We start from the raw sequence: 17877 nt of genomic DNA, 5'->3' as shown, positions 1-17877 counted from the left end.
GTAGACACTACATTGTAAATAGCAATATTCTTCCACTCTTCAGAAGTTATTATTTTGCAAAGAAGTTGCTCATGTCACTGATGAACACATGAAGTTAGCACTGAAGCTAAAATGTTCACTAAAGAATTCACAGCCAACCTGTGGTTATAGATACATTCTTTAACCTGGTAAACATCAAGAAAAACATTTTGTGAGATTCAGTTGGCTATTTCATGGAATTTACAATGGAGAATATGAATATTAGATACTTGAAAATCATGACCTCCTGATGGAAAATATAGACATCAGTTTGCCATGTTTGCACCAGATATGTCAGAAAGTTAAAGGTAACAATAATTGGAGACAGCTCCTGAGTATGGTGGTGCTAAGAAATATGGCCAGGGAGCTTCCAGGTGTAGGGGAGGGGATAAAAATTAAAAAACAAAATTGTTTCCTCTACCTCTTGGCTGGAGACTAACAAAAGACAAATTAATAAGCTAAATAAATAAGTTAAAAGGCTTATTTTACATGCAAATGGGTAGGGAGGCTTTACAGAAAAGAAACCCCCAAAGCAGTTAGGCCTGAGAATGTCTAAGTCATTTTTACCAAGGGCTGATAAATTGTGGAGGTGTGAAAACACAAAGGAAAAGAGGTTTGGGCTTTTAGGGCTGGTAATTTTTAGGAGGGTAAATATGTGAGGGAAACTCATGGAAGACAAAGGTTACTTCAACAAGGCTTGTTAGACACTTTTGGGTGCTGATTTTTTTGTCTCCTGTGACATGGGTTGCTCTCCTCTCTCCCCAAGACAAGGGGCAGAAGGAACCTCTACAGACAAAGTTGTGTTACCTTTACAGAAGGAGAAATGTGACCCACTTTAAGGCAGAAAGAGGGAGGGCAGAGGGTCCCTTTGAAGCCAACCGGAAGCTACTTCCACGATAAACTAAAAGTGTCACCAAATTTATATGTTTTTGACTGTCTTCCAATTTGGGGGAGGATTCAAGACATTTCTATTTTATCTCTTTAAAAATGTGAAATAAGTGAGAGTCTATAATAAAGTTTCCCATTAACTTTGAAACCCCGAACTGTCGGCCATGAAAAGGCAACTCTAGATTAGCACGCGGTTCAGTTCCCTTCTGTAGATTTATTGAGTGCTGCTCAACACCATGCTGGAAACTTCACACATATCTCTTTATGCAGTTCATGGTGGTCCAAGAATGTAGTGATTATGTGTTAGTCCTAACAGAGGCCACCCAACTCTAATTATCCTAGTCAAAACAAAGGGTTACATTTACCAGGTGGCTATTGGAATAACTCACAGAACCACAGGAGCCCTAGGAAGTAGGGTATTTCTGGAAAACTTGCAGGAACCAGAAATTAACTAATTTATGAGTTGGGGATCTCACTATGTTGGCCCTGTTTGGTCTGGAACTCCTGGGCTCTAGCGATCCTCCAGCCTCAGCCTCCTGATTAGATGGGACCACAGGCCTACACCACCACACCTGACAGGGACCAGGATTTGGACACTACTAGATTTCTCCCCACTAGTCATTCTTTATGACTTGTACACATAGGAGTGACCACCAGCATCTCTGGTTTTATACACAGTATTGACACTTCCTAACTAAGGGAAAGGGCTCCTTTCACAGCTCCAACAGAAAAATCCAGGAAAAGCACTCAAAGTGGACATGCAGCTGCCCGGGGCTATGCTCAGCCTGCAGCACCCACCCCTAACGAACAGAAGAAGGGACCAAAAAATATGCCTCCAAGCCTAGGATTCTTTTGGTATATCCTTATACATTTGTTAATAGACTGGCCCACCCTCATATCCTCACTCAGAATGCTGATAAAAGACAGTTTGAGGCTGACCACTTGTAGAAGTAACTCAGCCCCACTATTCTACCTGCCTCTGATTCCACTCTCTGGGTTACTTTTTCTCATTGTGTGGTGCGAATTATGTTTGTAAGGAAAAAAGGACCTAGCAGCTCAGGAGGTGGAGGTAGGAGGACTGTGAGTTCAAAAGTCAGCCTCAGGGCTGGGCTGGGGCTCAGTGGTACAGCGATTGCCCAACAGGCGTGAGGCACTGGATTTGATCCTCAGCACCAAATAAAATTAAAATAAAGGTCCACCTACAACTAAAAAATAAATGTTTACAAAAAAGCCAACCTCAGCAACTTAGTGAGGCACTAAGCCACTCAGTGAGACCCTGTCTCTAAATAAAACACACAAAAAAAGGGCTGGGGATGTGGCTCAGTGGTTGAGTGCCCTTGGGTTCAATTCCCAGTACCGAAAAAAGGAAATATAATTTTATTATTTTATTAATCAATAAAGTTTAACAAAGTAACTGAGTATCAGACAATACCCCCAAACCCATAGCATTGCTCCAAAATAAGAATGATAGTAGTAGTGTATGAAATCCATTTATAATTCCTAGGAGTTACTTGAATGTGAGTATGAGACCTAAGAAAACTGAAGAAAGAGAGAGACCCTGTGACAGAGAGGAAACTTAATCTCTGTATCAGTTCTTCCCAAATTCCATGTTTAATTTATTTATTTACTTATTTCACTTTCAGAAACCCTACACAATTTTAGGGAGCAGGGAAGGGGCTTAATAAAATAATTTGATAATTCTTCTGGAAGAGAAAACAGGCAAAAAATAGTTTCAGATTTTAAAACCGAGCTGCTTCTCACATGGGTTCCATGTTAAGTAGTGGTAAGGATTTGGTAGTGTGACTCAATGATTGTTAGTGGTGGCCTCTGCCAGCTACATTACATAATAGAGGAAGCACCACAAACCAATAGAATGACTAATTATTAGAATAAGGAGAGTGGCGTGGCAATATTTTTTAAACATTGGCTGATTTCTACACCTAATGTTTTCATATCCTGTACTCTTCACCATTCAACCAAGACCATTCTGACTCAGGATTGAAAATAGAAACTAAAATCGAAGTTTTCTGATTTTGGTGTCCAAAAGGTAGAAGCCCTTAAAGAAAGAACTCAGAGCCAGGCATGGTGGTACACACCTGTAATCCCAGCAGCTCAGGAGGCTGGGGCAGGAGGATCAAAAGTTCAAAGCCAGCATCAGCAACTTAGGGAGGCCCTAAGCAAGACCCTGTCTCTAAATAAAATACAAAAAAGGGCAAAGGATTGAGGATGTGGCTCAGTGGTTAAGCGCCCATGGACTCAATCTCTGGTGTACACACACACACACACACACACACAAAAGAGAGAGAGAGAGAGAAGAAAAGAAAGAGCTCAGACTAAACAAAACATTGGGAGAAAAAGCAAGCCAGCCTAATAAAAAGCCCTCCACTAAAATGAGAGATAAGTGACCTTGTGGAGGAATTCCAGGGTGAGATTCAGGAATGTGTGTTTTACAAGCATTCCAGGGGATTTCTGTGCGTGCTGAAGTTGGAGAACCAGTGGGCTGGCTTGGGGTCTCCCCACCTGGCTGCACAGCAGAATCACCTGAGGGAGTAACATGTTCTGCTGCAGGCCCCTCCACCCCCAGCAGACATCTCTAGAATGGTATGGTGGAAGGAAGTCCAGACAGCAGATTTCTATTTTAAAGCTTCCCAGATGATGGCAGTGACAAGTCAAAGCTAAGTATTGTGAGTCTGTTTCCTTTCCCATAATTCTGTTAGATTTTGAATTTTTAGAATACATCCAAGATTATCTCGTCAACATACACATTTCTTCTCTTTGTACTTATTTTATATATTTACTATAAAACATGAGAAGGCATGGATGAGTTGGAGGACCTATATCTAAGGCAGAGTGTTATCTCTGGACAACATGGGTATCATCAGGGAGCTTGTTAGAAATGCAGATGGTGTAGCCCACTTTCCACCTGCTGGATGAGAAACTTGGTTGGTCAGGAACAGACAGCAATCTTTAATTTCCACAAGCCCTCCATCCAGGCCATTTGATCCTGCCAAACGTTTGAGAATCAATGATTCTCTTAAAGATAAGTTTACAGGAAACAATAAATGTTGGTGAGGATGTGCTGAGAAAGGTACACTCATATATTGCTGGTGGGGACTGCAAATTGGTGCAACCACTTTGGAAAGCAGTATGGAGATTCCTCAGAAAATTGTGAATGGAACCACCATTTGACCCAGCTATCCCACTCTTTGGGTTTTACCCAAAAGACTTAAAATCAGCATACATAGTGACGCAATCACATTAATGTTTATAGCAGCTCAATTCACAATAGCTAGACTATGGAACCAACCTAGGTGTTCCTCAATAGATAAATGGATAAAGAAAATATGGTATATATACTCAATGGAATATTACTCAGCTTTAAAGAAGAATAAAATTATGGCATTTGCCAGTAAATGGTTGGAGTTAGAGAATATCATGCTAAGCGAAATAAGCCAATCCCACAAAACCAAAGGCCAAATATTTTCTCTAATATGCAGATGCTAATTCACAATAAGGTGGGGAGCATTAAGGAAGAATAGCATTACCTTAGATTAGGTAGAGGGAAGTGATGGGAGGGGAATGGAGGGGATGTGGGGATAGGAAAGATAGTAGAATGACATTATTACTGTATGTATGATTCTGCAACATGTACACTCAGAAAAATGAGAAATTATATCCTATCTATGTATGATATATCAAAGTGCATAAATGCATTCCATTGTCATATATAACTAATTAAAATTTTTTTTAAAAAATGAATATGCCTAATACCTAGGACCTCCCCACCATCACTAGATTTTGATTTAATTAGGCAGGTATGTGGTTCCTTATATGATTGTAATATACAACATGATGATTGTGGATGATTTTTAGTATTTGATGACTGAAAATATTATTATAAAGATCTATTGACTTCAATAACATTTTAAGTGAATATTAATTGAACTATTACTTATTCAGAAAATATACAGGATTCCTATAAACTCTCTTATAATATTTTTAGGAGGCCAAAGGCTCACTAGTTATGGACCATTTATTTTTATCTAAGAGAGGGACAGAGAGATTATATTGGTTTTCTACTGCTCATCTTTTTAAGATGTGATTGCCTAAATTTATAAAATCCCTCCAAAAGGTTTGGAACCCACTCATAAACTAAATTATGCTCTTTATAGAGCATTCTGATTCTTTGCAAATTAACTGTCTGCTTACAATATCTATGACATTCCCTAATAATGATAATATAGATTTATTTTTTCACATTTCTCAGGTTCTCATGCAACAATGTTTGAGAACCTCTGGGGCTTCAAAGAATTCCCACCTGTCCAGAGCAGAATTGTTTGTCTAAATGAAAAATCAATAAAAGGAAAATAAAGCACTTACTATATAGACCCATATCTTTTCATAATTAAAGACACATCTGTTTAATTATAACTTCGATTTGTTTTTCCATATTTTTTTATTTTATTATAATTATTATTTATTTATTTATTTTGATACTGGGGATTGAACCCAGGGACACTTAACTATCAGCCACATCCCTGCCCCTTTTAACATTTCATTTAGAGACAGGGTCTCACTAGTTGCTGAAGCTGGCTTTGAACTTCCAATCCTCCTTCCTCAGCCTCACGAGTCTCTGGGATTTCAGGCATGTGCCACCACACACAGCTCCTTCCTACATTTCTTTAAAATATGATTCTTATAGTTCAGCTAAGTTTAAACTTAAAACTTAAATTGGATATTTCCATAACTTAAACAAAGTAACAGTTAAATAATTTAAGTTAATGATCTAAATTTGGTTATTTCTCTGATTTAATCTTTTAAACAACATGGATTAAGTTTTCTGCCACTTTGCTAAACATATTTTAAAAGAATCTGTTGAAGGATGAAAAATTCAGTCAATTAATTAACTGAACTAATTGGTTTGCTTGTAATTGTTGTTTTCATTGAGATCCGTTGAAATTTGGAGAGTATTTCCATAAATGCCCTAATAGTTTCTATTTTGTGGAATGTAAGAGTACACTAATAAGTACATTTCCTTTTAAACAAATATAAGGAATAGTTGAAAACTTTGCATAGCATTCCACCTAAAAAATAGCAGAAAGGTTTTCCTTTGGCTGGGAGTGAAGACATTTCCCTCTGGGCAAACTTTGGTTACAGGGTCATTGTTGCAAGTGTCATCTCCAGTTGTCACTAGTTTTTCTCTTTCGACTTTACCTGTCTTTAGTGATAGGCTAGGGTACTTCAAAAAGGAGACCCAGGGAACATCATGGTGGGATGATACTTCATGATACTTCATGAAGCCAGAAGACAGCTCAGGCAGTGTTAGCCATCAGTAAATAGGGGGCTCCTATCTAGTTTCCTTTTATCCTTAAAAACTCAAGTTAAATATCACCACCCATAGCATCTCCTGTCAGTAGCAGTCATTGTTCCAACTTTTTTTGTTTTGCACTTTCCCTATTACTCTGAATATCCATTCATTCCAGCATTTAAGACATTTCCTTGAGCTGAGTGCATTGGCGCATGCCTGTAATCCCAGCAGCTCTGAGGCAGGAGCATTGTGAGTTCAAAGCCAGCCCTAGCAATTTAGTGAGGACCTAAGCAACTTAGTAAGATACTATCTCAAAATGAAAAATAAAAATCAAAAAAGGACTGGGGATGTGGTTTAATGGTTGAGTGCCCCTGGGTTCAATCCCTAGTACCAAAACAAAAACAAACAAACAAACAAAAAAGACATTTCTTTGGAATTATTTGTTTATATGTCCATCTCCTTCACCAAACCATTAACACCTCAGAACAATGATTTCTAGTCTTGGACCTGAGAAGTGTCCCAAGTTATAATGAGGACCAGTCTTATGGCTAACACACTCTGATGGGCATGAAGAGAACGTGCAAAATCACACTGTTGCATGATTGTCTGTGGCATGTCTTCTATTACAACCTTTCCTGCTCTTCTGTTGTCTCCTAAAATCAGCAATATAGATACTTATAATTTTCTGAGCATGCCATATTATTTCTTTCATCTCTCTGCCTTTCAATTTTTAAATTTCCACACCATGCACTTTGGAGAGGGAAGGGCTAGCAAACCTGTTTTTAGTCTCAGTTCATGTATCCTCTTCTTCAAGAAAATCATGACATCAGTCTCCATTCTCCCTTCTCCTGAAATGGAACTGGATGTCCTTCCATACTGCTCCCACAGTGTCCTTTCTTGTAGCTGACTGGCCAGTTTAATCTGTACTCTCCATTTCTTCTAGAAAATAAAAAGAAAGAAAGAAAAGAAAAAGAAATCATGAAGGTCCACAACAAATTGAATGTCCTTCAACAGCAAGATGCACTGTAAAGTCTACACCCTTCAGCACCTAAGTGGGATGCTTGCTGACATCCATTGTTTGTTCTTTAACTTATGTATGCCCCACTACTTGTTAGTGTAGTAAGGAACTGAATTAGATGTAACTTAAATGAATAATATGTGAGTGGTAAAAGAGTTGTATTTTTTATAAAAACAGATAGATGTTTTAGAAAGATAAACTTCTCAAAATTGTACTGTTGGATTAGTCACAGGCATGACAACAAAGATGGAATAAGGAAAGTAGTGATCTTGAAGGAATCAAGATAGTTGTTTCTCTGATTGTTTCTTAAGTGCCCTTAATGTCTAACTTTTTAAAATCCCCAGCTGGAAAATGGTTAAAGCTAGCTAATGAAAGTGGATTGTGGAACTCCCATCAGTAGACCCATACCATGATAGAAGCCATATCAAAATATTAGTAAAGTATATATGTGATATGTCAAAATAAAATGTCTAAGGCATGCATTTATCATTTTTACCTTTGCCAATTATCCATTATATTAAAATTACGAGGTTAGGGGGAGTCTGTTTCCTTCAAATAGATTGTGAGTTTCTTGAAGACAGGGACAATGGCTTGCTCTTATTTGTTACATAATGCTTGTGCTGAGAGGACTTTCACTAAGTGCATTCTTACCCAGTGGAATGCTGCACGTTTTGTAACAGGGAGTTTCAACATTTAGGTCTCTTTTAGCATTTAAGCATTACAGCCACTAGGGGGGAATATAGTTGCATTCCTTTGTGATGACCATCCAGGGGAGGTTCTTCCTTGCTGGATCCACGAAAATGGGATGAGACCTTCTAAAAGGCTTAGGAACCTGTGTCATAGATATCTCACCAACAGTAACATTCTTTATATATGTTTCCTCTGTTGGCCAATTCCAACTCCTCTAAACAATAAAAGGATCAACTGGTAAGCACCACCTTATTAACATACTCAAGCCCAACCAGTTTCTGGAAAGAAGAAATAAGGAGAAAGCCCAGCCCTCATGTGAGTGTTGTGAGTAATATCAAGGATTATATATATTGGTATAATGTAGTCTACCGTGTTTTACAGGGGAGTCTTGGAGGAAACATTAATGAGGAAGCTATGGAGAATGTGTCCATTTGAATGAACAAACCTTGACCCTTCCTCCCATTTCCTGAATGAATCTTCTCCACTTCTTGTGTGCCAGAGTCATAAACTCCCTAAATTAGGCCTCTCTAGTTGCTCATATCTGTTCAGCAGGAAGGCTTTCTCATAGGATCAAGAAGACAGATGAAAAAGAATTCAAGACATTGCCTTTAGGAAGAAAGACCCTAGGAAAGTAAGGTTTTTATTTATTTATTTTTCAACTTTTTAGTAAGTTGCCATGCTGAATTATGACTAAACTGTGACACTAAAGGGTCATAAAGAACACAGCTCAAATACAAGACGGCTAAGTCCTCCAATTTCACATGCCTTTGGAACAGTTTTTTAAAAAGAAAGAAAAAGTTTTTCCAAAGTATTATTTGAAAACTAACTAAATTGAAAACAAGATAAACATTCTGGTTTACAGTTATCATGGGGTCTTGAAATAATTAACCTAGAAGATGAGTAATTCAGTGGTCATAGCATTTGGGGAGTCTGCTGACCTGGGTTTGAGTCTCGGCCCTGCCTAGCCTAACTAGTGATCTGGTCAAATTATCTTCCTTCCCAGAACACAAGTTTTACATTGGATCTAAAAATCTTTCCCAGGTCATAATAATTATGTATTTCTTTTCCAGGAAGTAGCCCTTAGGGATTTACCCTTAACTTTTTTCTGTTTCAAGAACACAGCTCTTTTTTTTTTTTTAGATGCAATATGAACTAAAACACAGTAATCATTCAAATTGCATGGTTTCTCAATCTACACTTAACTTACCTTCTCTTTAGGACAGAACTTGACAAGGTCCAGGATATGATTGGAACTAATACAAAAGGATTTTCCAGTGAAATAAAAACAGGATATTGCTGTTTAAACTTCAGATAAATTCAAAATGATCTAGTTTGTGTGCAGCACAGAAACTCAAAATCGGCATTTGCCTCCTAGATGCTTGCATTTGAAGGGAGTGGTTGCAGTTTACTCAAAATGAATAAAATAAGTAAGCTGACATCTCAAGACTACAGACATGCAGGGTGCCTTTTAAGATTTTTGACTCAAATTTATTTTTTTCCACCTTCCCATGGAGAAACGAAGTCAGTGAATACTCAGATCTTCAGATGCTGTCTGGAAAATTGGCAGTATTCAGAAATACAATTAGGTATAAAGGGAAATTTCCATCTTTCATTTCCTTAGAATATAACTTCTCCAGTTCTTTCACAGAAAGCAGATCAGAGTTAGAATGATTGTGACTCTTGTGTGTCTTCTTGGTTCTTTTTTTTTTTAATATTTATTTTTTTTTTAGTTTTTGGCGGACACAACATCTTTGTTTGTATGTGGTGCTGAGGATCGAACCCAGGCCGCCCTCATGCCAGGCGAGCGCGCTACTGCTTGAGCCACATCCCCAGCCCTCCTTGGTTCTTTTGAGGGCACTGTCATATTAATCTATTCGTGGCACCATGCAAGGAGTTAAGTATGAAACTAAGCGACCGCTCCCTTGGGGCAGTTTCTCTTCCTCCCCTCTGCTCCTACCTGACATTTGGGTCTTTTCAGAGTTGCTTCTCACTGATCTCTGAAAAAACCTTGGGGCCAGGAGCCTTCTCACTTTGTGCCTTTTTCTCCTTTACGGAGCCCATCCTAGTTGGGGGATGTACTGAAACAAGTCTCTGAACTACCACTGGCTATTGCCTGGAGCTGGACTAGTTTACCTAAATTTGTGAGTCGGGGTTGTGCCTCTGCTGGCCAGTCCGTACTGTCAGGATAGTATTGTGAGCTTAAATGGAATAAATGTATGTAAAACCCTTAGCATGGTGCCTGGTGCATAGTGCACAAGTGATTCTTGAACCTCACGATTTTCTAATCATCTTGCTTGGTGCAACTGGTGTACAAAGTCTGCACGGTGGGGGCTGACAGCCTGGTTTGAATCCTCTCGCTTGGAATATAATCTTGGCAAAATCTGAACGTTTCGATTGACTCATTTGTACAATAGAGAGAAAGTAGGACTTGCTGCCTAGGGCAGGGCCAGGATGGGGAAGGGTTCGGGGTTGGGGGGACTTAAGCACTACAGCAAAGCTCAGGGGAATGCCGAGTAAGGATCTCTCAATCTATAACGACTTTTAAGTGATGTATGTGAAGACAAATTGCACCTCAGGGCCCTGTGAGGACCGTGCCGGCGTGCCTCCCTGAGACTTCAAGCATCTCTGCCCTTATCCCAATAAATTCTTGGGTCCAGAAGGCCTGGATGGAGCCAGAGGTGGAAGACGCCCTGGAACCCTCTAGGTGTGCTGGGGGCGAGGACGAACTTGACCCGGGGTTGCGCGCGGGGAGTGCCAGTCTACAGCTCGGATTGCAACATCTTGCCTCGGACCTGGGCTGGCAGAGCGCGCGCCCGCGAGTAGGGGGCCGGGCCCGGGACCCCGCCCAGGCAGCTAGCCGGGTCCCCGGGGCTGGGCGCTGCTGGCGGAGCCGACGGGGCGGAGAGGAGGGCGGCTGGAGGAGGAGAAGGGGGCTGGTCAAGGGAAGTGCGACGTGTCTGCGGAGCCTTTTTATACCTCCTTCCCGGGAGTCGAGCAGCCGCCGCCACCATCACCGCCGCCATCCGTGTGACCTTCGGTCTCTGGTCCCAGAACCCGTGCTCCGCCACAGCCAGCCAGAATGTCTGGGGTCAAGAAACAGAGGACGGTAGGCTTCCAGTCTCCTGCCTCCCCGCCCCCTCCTACCGTGCTGCACCCACCCCTGGGCACTGGGGTCCCACCCTACTCGGGAGGAGGCAGCCACCGCAGCGCGGAGGCTCGGGCGCCGGGAAGAGGAGGAGGAAGAGAAAGGCGCGGAGGAGGAAAAGCAGGAGGGCGAGGTGGGGTCCGGGATTCCCGGAGCAGTCCTCATCAGGCAGCTCCTTTCCTCGCAGCGCCTCTCAGAACCGCGCTTGTTGGTGATAGCGCCTGAGAGAGACCTCCCGAGTTTGCAGAGTGGGTCTGGATCTAGACAGGACCAAAGATAGGAAATTCCCTTTCTTCCCCTTACAGCGCTCCCAGACCCGCCTTTTCTTCGATGGGACCTCTGCGCAAGCAGAGTGGGTGGTGGGCTGAGCTGACTCCGGTTCTGCCAGGTCTGATCGCTGAGCACACGTCAGCGACAGTCACTGAGGTTTTAACCACGGAACTTTCTTGGAGTGGACTTTAATGACAGACTTTCATAGAAGAAACTGCAATTATCTAGGCTAACTGGAGGAAATTGCACTTATATACAGGCAGGACTTAACCCTCTAGCATACTTCGGTTCCCTGTTGACATTGAGTGACATCTCAAGTTTAGTATTGAGAATTAGCACCTCGATTTGGTGGAGCAAGATAAGGGGACTTTTGGGGGGGCGGGTGTGCAGTTTTCTCCAGAATCAGTCTGAGCTCTTCCTTTTCATTGCAAAATATGAAGGCTTATTAAAGAGAAAAAACGTTCCTTTCCTATATAGTAACACAGACTCTTACAAATTTTGCATCCTTAAAAATAGCAGCAGTTCTGTCAGTTATACTCCAATAAAGGTGGGGAAAATGACAGCAACAATCGTAGACTCTAAGAGTTGGAAGGACAGCTTTTGGGTCACCCCAGATGTGGTCTACAAGCCTTGATTAAAATCCTGCCCAGCAGTCTGGCTGTGGACATTCATCTTTAACCACAACACTGCAAGCCTCAGATGATTGTGGTGACCACTAAATAGGTAGTCCTCTCTCAAAGAGTTAAACGTATGTTTGGCACATTGCAGATGTTTAATAAATGTTTACTATTTTTCTTATACAATGCTGAAATATCTTTGAGGTGTACAGTACTTATGGTGGGCTGGACAGGATGTGAAAAAATTGCAGGGGGAAGGAGAGTAGAGGGACCATGCAGGTACTAGAAGTGTGACTTGAGCAGCAAGGGAAAAGGGTGGGGACTCTATGGCCTCAGGGAACCACACTGGCCCAAGAGGAAAGGTGGCATCAGTTTGGGGTGGGGCAATAGTTGGGGTTCATCTGCCTCTTATAGGAGTGATTTTTAAAGGAAAGAGACTCAGTATCATAATTTTCTTGTAAAATATTAAGTGATGATTACTGGTTTTCCTATTTTATATGATTAATTTCTGTAAGATTCTAAGGGGTGACATCTAAATGACAAGCTGCTGTAGCAATTACTTATTCTATAATGGGGTTTTATTTTTGCCTCCCTGCTTACAACAAGAATGCCTTCTAGTTCCAATGTGGGGCTTCGTCAAGCACTAGTCAGAAAGGGATGAGGGTTCTCTCTTCTTCATGCCTCCAGTTAGCAAAAGCTTGTAGAAGTGGACAGTTGAGGACAGGGGTTTTACAAATCCATCCTGGGGACTCTTCACAGTCACAAGTGAGAAAATTGAGGAATGGGGTTTGGTTTTTCTATTTACACATTTTGAACCTTCTGTTTTTTTGTGGGGGCTGTAGGATTACATTAACACCTGAAATACCTAACTGAAACAGGACTTCTGAATTTTTATTTAACCTAAAAACAGTTACAATCCAGTTACCAATCCAAGTTCCCAAAAAGGGCCAGATGGGTACTATTGGTACTATTTACAGCAAGCCCATGTGCAAATACACATGGAATCTCTCAAACTTTAAATGTTAACTCAGAATGTGTTTTAGCTCAGAGCCACATGCAAGACATGAGTTTCTAGATGAGGAACCAAGACTTTCTAGAGGCCGTTGACCCATACACACTGAAGTTCACCTCAGAAAACTGAGTATTATCTCCAGGGGAGGAGTAGCACCAGGGATGTAGACACGATTTAAATTCAGGCCTATCCAATATCGACACTCCTGTTCCTGCCCCTTCTATACCTCTGTTTCAGGTTGTAACCTGTCTGGCCTATTGTTTCCTCATCTATGAAATGGGACAAGAATGATTTTGATCATTATTATTACACTGTACTATTGTAGTTTAGCATACCCAGGAAGAAAGCACACATCATTAAAGAAAGAGAGAGAAAGCAAGCAAGCACAGGTTATACTGTTCTGAAGGCTCAGTAAATGACAACCATCCAAATACTTAATACAGGAAAACAAATGCAGAAATATAGACGTGACAATTTGAATCCTTGTTGTGAAAGCTTGAATAGAAGATTGACTATTAGTGTAGACACAACTAAGTAACCCAAATACTGTATTAGCACGTTTTTGGCAACAACTTTGGTCAAGAAAGGCGATCTGCATATAAGTAAATATTGATCTAACTTCCCTCCACCCTTCCTGTCCTTTCAGCTGTTTCCACATCTACCTTAAAATCAATGTTATCCAGTTAATGCTGTTATTCCCAATAATAGACCATCTGTTTGGACTTTACTATAAAGATAAATATAGTTAACATTGAGCTTTACATCTCTTTGAGATAGTTTTCTTTGTCTTTGTCACTTTTCTGTTAATACATGTCACTCCATGGTTTGCGTAGGGTATAATTAGGCTTAACTCCACCATGGAGCCTTTAAGGAATGAGAATCTGAGAAAAGAGTCAATGATGTCAGTCTCAGTCCTAAGAGATTACTGTTTATCTCAAGATCTATCACTAAATAGTAATGGGCATACTTTAGTCTTTGTATTAGGAGAACTCAGAAAGTAAAGATAAATAAGCATCAATGTAATGGTGACTTAATTGACCTTTTAGACCCTGGAAGATCTGTTCATATGACTGTTAGCACAGCATATATGTTCAGCATCTGCCAAAGAGCCTGGCATAGAGTAGGTGTGCAATAAATATTTGTTGAATAAATGGCTACAGAATTCTTAAAGCAATAAATTAGTTCTCAGGATCTATATTTTTATTACATTTCTCACTCTCCCCTTTTATTGATCAGTTCTTCTGTGCTTGATTATTTTGGGGTATTTGTCATTACTGATGAAAAATTACTTGCAAATATTCTTTTGAGGCTTAGGATGAATTGCCTTTTTTCAGGGAGGATGAGTTACTTGGTGTAGTTCTGCCTTGTGCCTGGCAGCTCTCCTACTCTGGGACCACTTAAATTTAACATTTTTTTTTTTTTTATCACCCAGTTGATGTGAATCTGGGTTGTAGTTTTGCACGTAGGACTAAGCTTGTGGATAGGACTTCTCAGGGAGTCCCCTCCCACACCTCACATAGGGTTGACATGCCAAGGCAGCTATCCCTGGGGAGAGGGGTTCCAGAGTGGAATGAGGCTTCATTCTGCTTCCTCTTATTTTCAGGTTTTGGCTCTTAGGAGCCCAGAATAATGTGAGGACCTTTTATTCTCCCTACTTATGTGGATCCGGGGCTTTAATTTCTGTTCCACCCTTACCAGTGAGGCTGTTGAAATCAATTTAAAAAGTCTCTCATGGGCTGGGGTTGTGTGGCTCAGTGGCAGAGCGCTTGCCTCACACAAGTGAGCACTGGGTTCGATCCTCAGCACCACATAAAAACAAACAAAAAAAAGGTATTGTGTCTATGTATGACTGAAGAAAAAAGATTCTTATCAGCAAATATGTCCTGATAAGGAGGAAAGTATCTCCCTGTAAAAATAAATAAATAAAATAAAATAAACACCAGAAAAATAAAGAAAGTATCTCCCGGCTCTAAGTTTCTGCTTTCCCCCAGATTTCAACCTGGCAGTTTCTATTCATCAACTGTTTTCTTTTAGTTCTATTATTTTATATTATAACTAGCATTTTTAGTTTTTGTGTCCTCCCCCTTGTGGAAGGAGGAGTCTTGAATGACCTAACCCATCACAGCTAGAAACCAACCTCTTCCTCATCTGAATTCCTATATATCATTAACGTTTCATATCTTACCTGTACTTTACCATATCTGTGTCATTCTTACAAAGGAAGTGCTTTAGTGAACAAATGAACTTGAGTCAGCTAATCAGAAATGTGTAATTCAATCCCTTTCCCTTACAAAGTGCTCCAGAAGTGGGGGTAGTGTGTGTGCTCCCCTTATCTTGGTGGCCTCTGCCTGTTCCACATCCTTGGAGAAGGTCCACATCCTTTGCCATGTTTGACCTTCAGTATTGATCTAGCCCAGGTGCTTTCTTAACTGAAAGGCCCCTTCCATTTTAGCCACTCTCTCTTTCATTCTCTCCTGGGTATCCTGAGGTTATTGTGTTGCTCCAACAAACTTCTGAGGCTCTGGGAAAATCTTGATGGGTCTGGTTAAGGGCCTTGATATTTCCTCACTACTCTCAGCAGTGTGGGAACGGCTGGCCTCCTGCTTTGACATGCTGGAACACTGAAAATCCCTGGGGGATGCTGAAGTCCACCTAGGTCTCTTCTCCTCTGAGGTCAGAAACACACCCAATGCCCTCACCTTTTGGAGCCCCCAAAGCTATTCGGCTTCCATCTTCCCCAAGCCCAGCACTCCTTCTTTCAGATTTACCCTGGCCTCTAAACTCCTTTTGCTGCTCTTCTAACAAAAATTAAATAAAGTTTTCCCGGAAGGCTAATGGGTTTATTGCAAGCCTTGAATTTGTTATACATTTGGTTTTATTTTTCTTTCCTGCTTTTTAAAAAAATATTTATTTTTTAGCTTTAGGTGGACACAATACCTTTATTTTATTTTTATGTGGTGCTGAGGATCGAACCCAGTGCCTCATGCATGCCAGGCGAGTGTGTTACCATTTGAACCATATCCCCAGCCCTTCTTTCCTGCTTTTGATATTCATATATTGTTTTCAGTTTAGAATAAATTGTTGCACGAGATTCAAAAATATTTTAAATCTCTGCAAAAGTACAACTGAATTAGAATTTGAAATATAACTTTCTCTGAGGGCATGTGGTGTGTAAAATGGCTTTCATCATCTGGCTGGTGCCACGTTCATTAAAATCTTATCAGCAACTGTTTCTGTATTTCAAATGTACTCCTGAAGTTGATTTTGCTATAATTGGTATTGTGGAAGCATGACTATAATATAAAGACAGAAAACAATCTGTCTAACATCAAATATAACTTTTGGCAGTAAAACTATATATCCTGTGATCTGTTACAAAGCTTTTCCAAAATATTTACATAAATATATCAAATGCTGCATCATTAATAAAGCTCATTTCTATGCTAGATTAACATTTGCTTTAAACATCTAGTTAACATCTGCTTTACATATTTTGTTACTTTAAAAATCATTATTTTTGTCCACCAAACATCTACATCCAGTCTAATGATATACAATTACCTTTTCTTTAATTTATGCTGACTGGGGGCTTTGAAAATCATTTGCAGACTTTATTGATTTAAATGACTTCCAATAAATAAAATTTGAGATTTTATTCTTACACACCTCATTCATCTACATCCTTTTCTGATTATTATTTTATGGATGATTCACACCTTCCAATTTCCAACAAAATTGGCAATATAAGACAGTAATTATAATTTTTGTCCAGCATTAAAAAACAATGAAATTTTCATCCTCCGATAGTGGTCCCATTCTGGTTTTGTTTTTGTTTTTAATCCCCTGAAGGGTTTGATAATTTTTTCTCTTACAAACTCCTGTCAAAATCCTCACTTAGTATTTGTTTATTCACTAAGTAAATATTTCTTGAATGACCAAACTAGTAGCTCTGTTTGTTTCACGGACTGTATCTACTGAAGCCTTACATTCTTTACCTAAAGATTTCAGTTCATTCAAACTAACTACTCAAAACACAGCATTAACTTTTTCTAAGTGAAGCACCCCACCCACAACCTTTATATTCTATAAACTTTCTGCCCAGTAAGTCTTGCAATGGACTTGAGCCAAAAGCAACAACAACCCCAACTGACTTTTCCTACGTATTTAAATCCTTTTTCTACTAAGTTAGCTTTATTAAATTATTTACTTTTTATTTAGGCTGTCCCTGCTCAAAAGTATGTGTGTATTTTTAAAGAATCCTAGCAGTTCACTTCTGGAAGGAAAATTAAAAGCCCGCTTCTTTAAGCTCTTTATATTATAGCTGACATAGTATTCAACACCTTCAGGAGCTGGGGATGTTGGTCAGTGATACGGTGCCTGCCTAATGTATGTGAGGCCTGAGTTGGAACCTCAGCACCACAGTGGAGGGCAGGGGTAGACGGGGCGGGGACGCTGTGGCCATCTTCTTAGCTGACTGATTGGTGATGTGAACCTGAACTGAAACTCTTATCACCAAACTATACATCTAGCACTTCTCTATCACATGCCCTTTGAAAATGGCTCTACCATTTCCTACAGCTTTGTTTCTTACTTACCAAGAAACATTTTCTATACAAATATTAAAGACAGGGCTGGGGCTGTAGCTCAGTAGCAGAGCGCTTGCCTTGGAGGTGGGAGTCGCTAGGTTCAATCCTTAGCACCACATAAAAAAGTATACAAATAAAATAAAGGCATGCTGTTCACCTACAACTACAAAAAAAAAAAAATTTAATGGTAAAGACAAACTCTCCCTCTCAGGTGGTTTATCAGTGAGTGAGTCACATTACACCCTCAGACTTTGACATTCTGGAGATAGAATGACAGACCAAAGAGCAGCATTTGAAAGATGTAAATTTACAACTTTAAAATATC

At 40.1% G+C, this 17877-nt stretch overlaps 1 protein-coding gene across 3 annotated transcripts in view; it reads left to right on the top strand.

Annotated features, from left to right (window-relative positions):
• The window catches only part of Papss2 (3'-phosphoadenosine 5'-phosphosulfate synthase 2), a 95256-nt gene that overhangs the window by 973 nt on the left and 76406 nt on the right, over positions 1 to 17877 (top strand). The window contains exon 1 of one of the 3 annotated variants that reach the window (XM_015498872.2): positions 10821 to 11028. The exons of the other annotated variants lie outside the window; for them this stretch is intronic. Coding sequence (XP_015354358.1) covers positions 11002 to 11028 — 27 coding nt within the window. The 5' untranslated portion in view covers positions 10821 to 11001. Of the gene's footprint in view, positions 1 to 10820; positions 11029 to 17877 lie in introns of those variants that run through there. 3 annotated transcript variants of the gene reach the window in all.

The sequence above is a fragment of the Marmota marmota genome, unplaced genomic scaffold (genome assembly GCF_001458135.2).
Source record: "Marmota marmota marmota unplaced genomic scaffold, marMar, whole genome shotgun sequence".
Classification (NCBI taxonomy): domain Eukaryota; kingdom Metazoa; phylum Chordata; class Mammalia; order Rodentia; family Sciuridae; genus Marmota; species Marmota marmota.
Note: the sequence above shows the minus strand (reverse complement) of the source record. Positions and strands in the feature narration are given on the sequence as shown.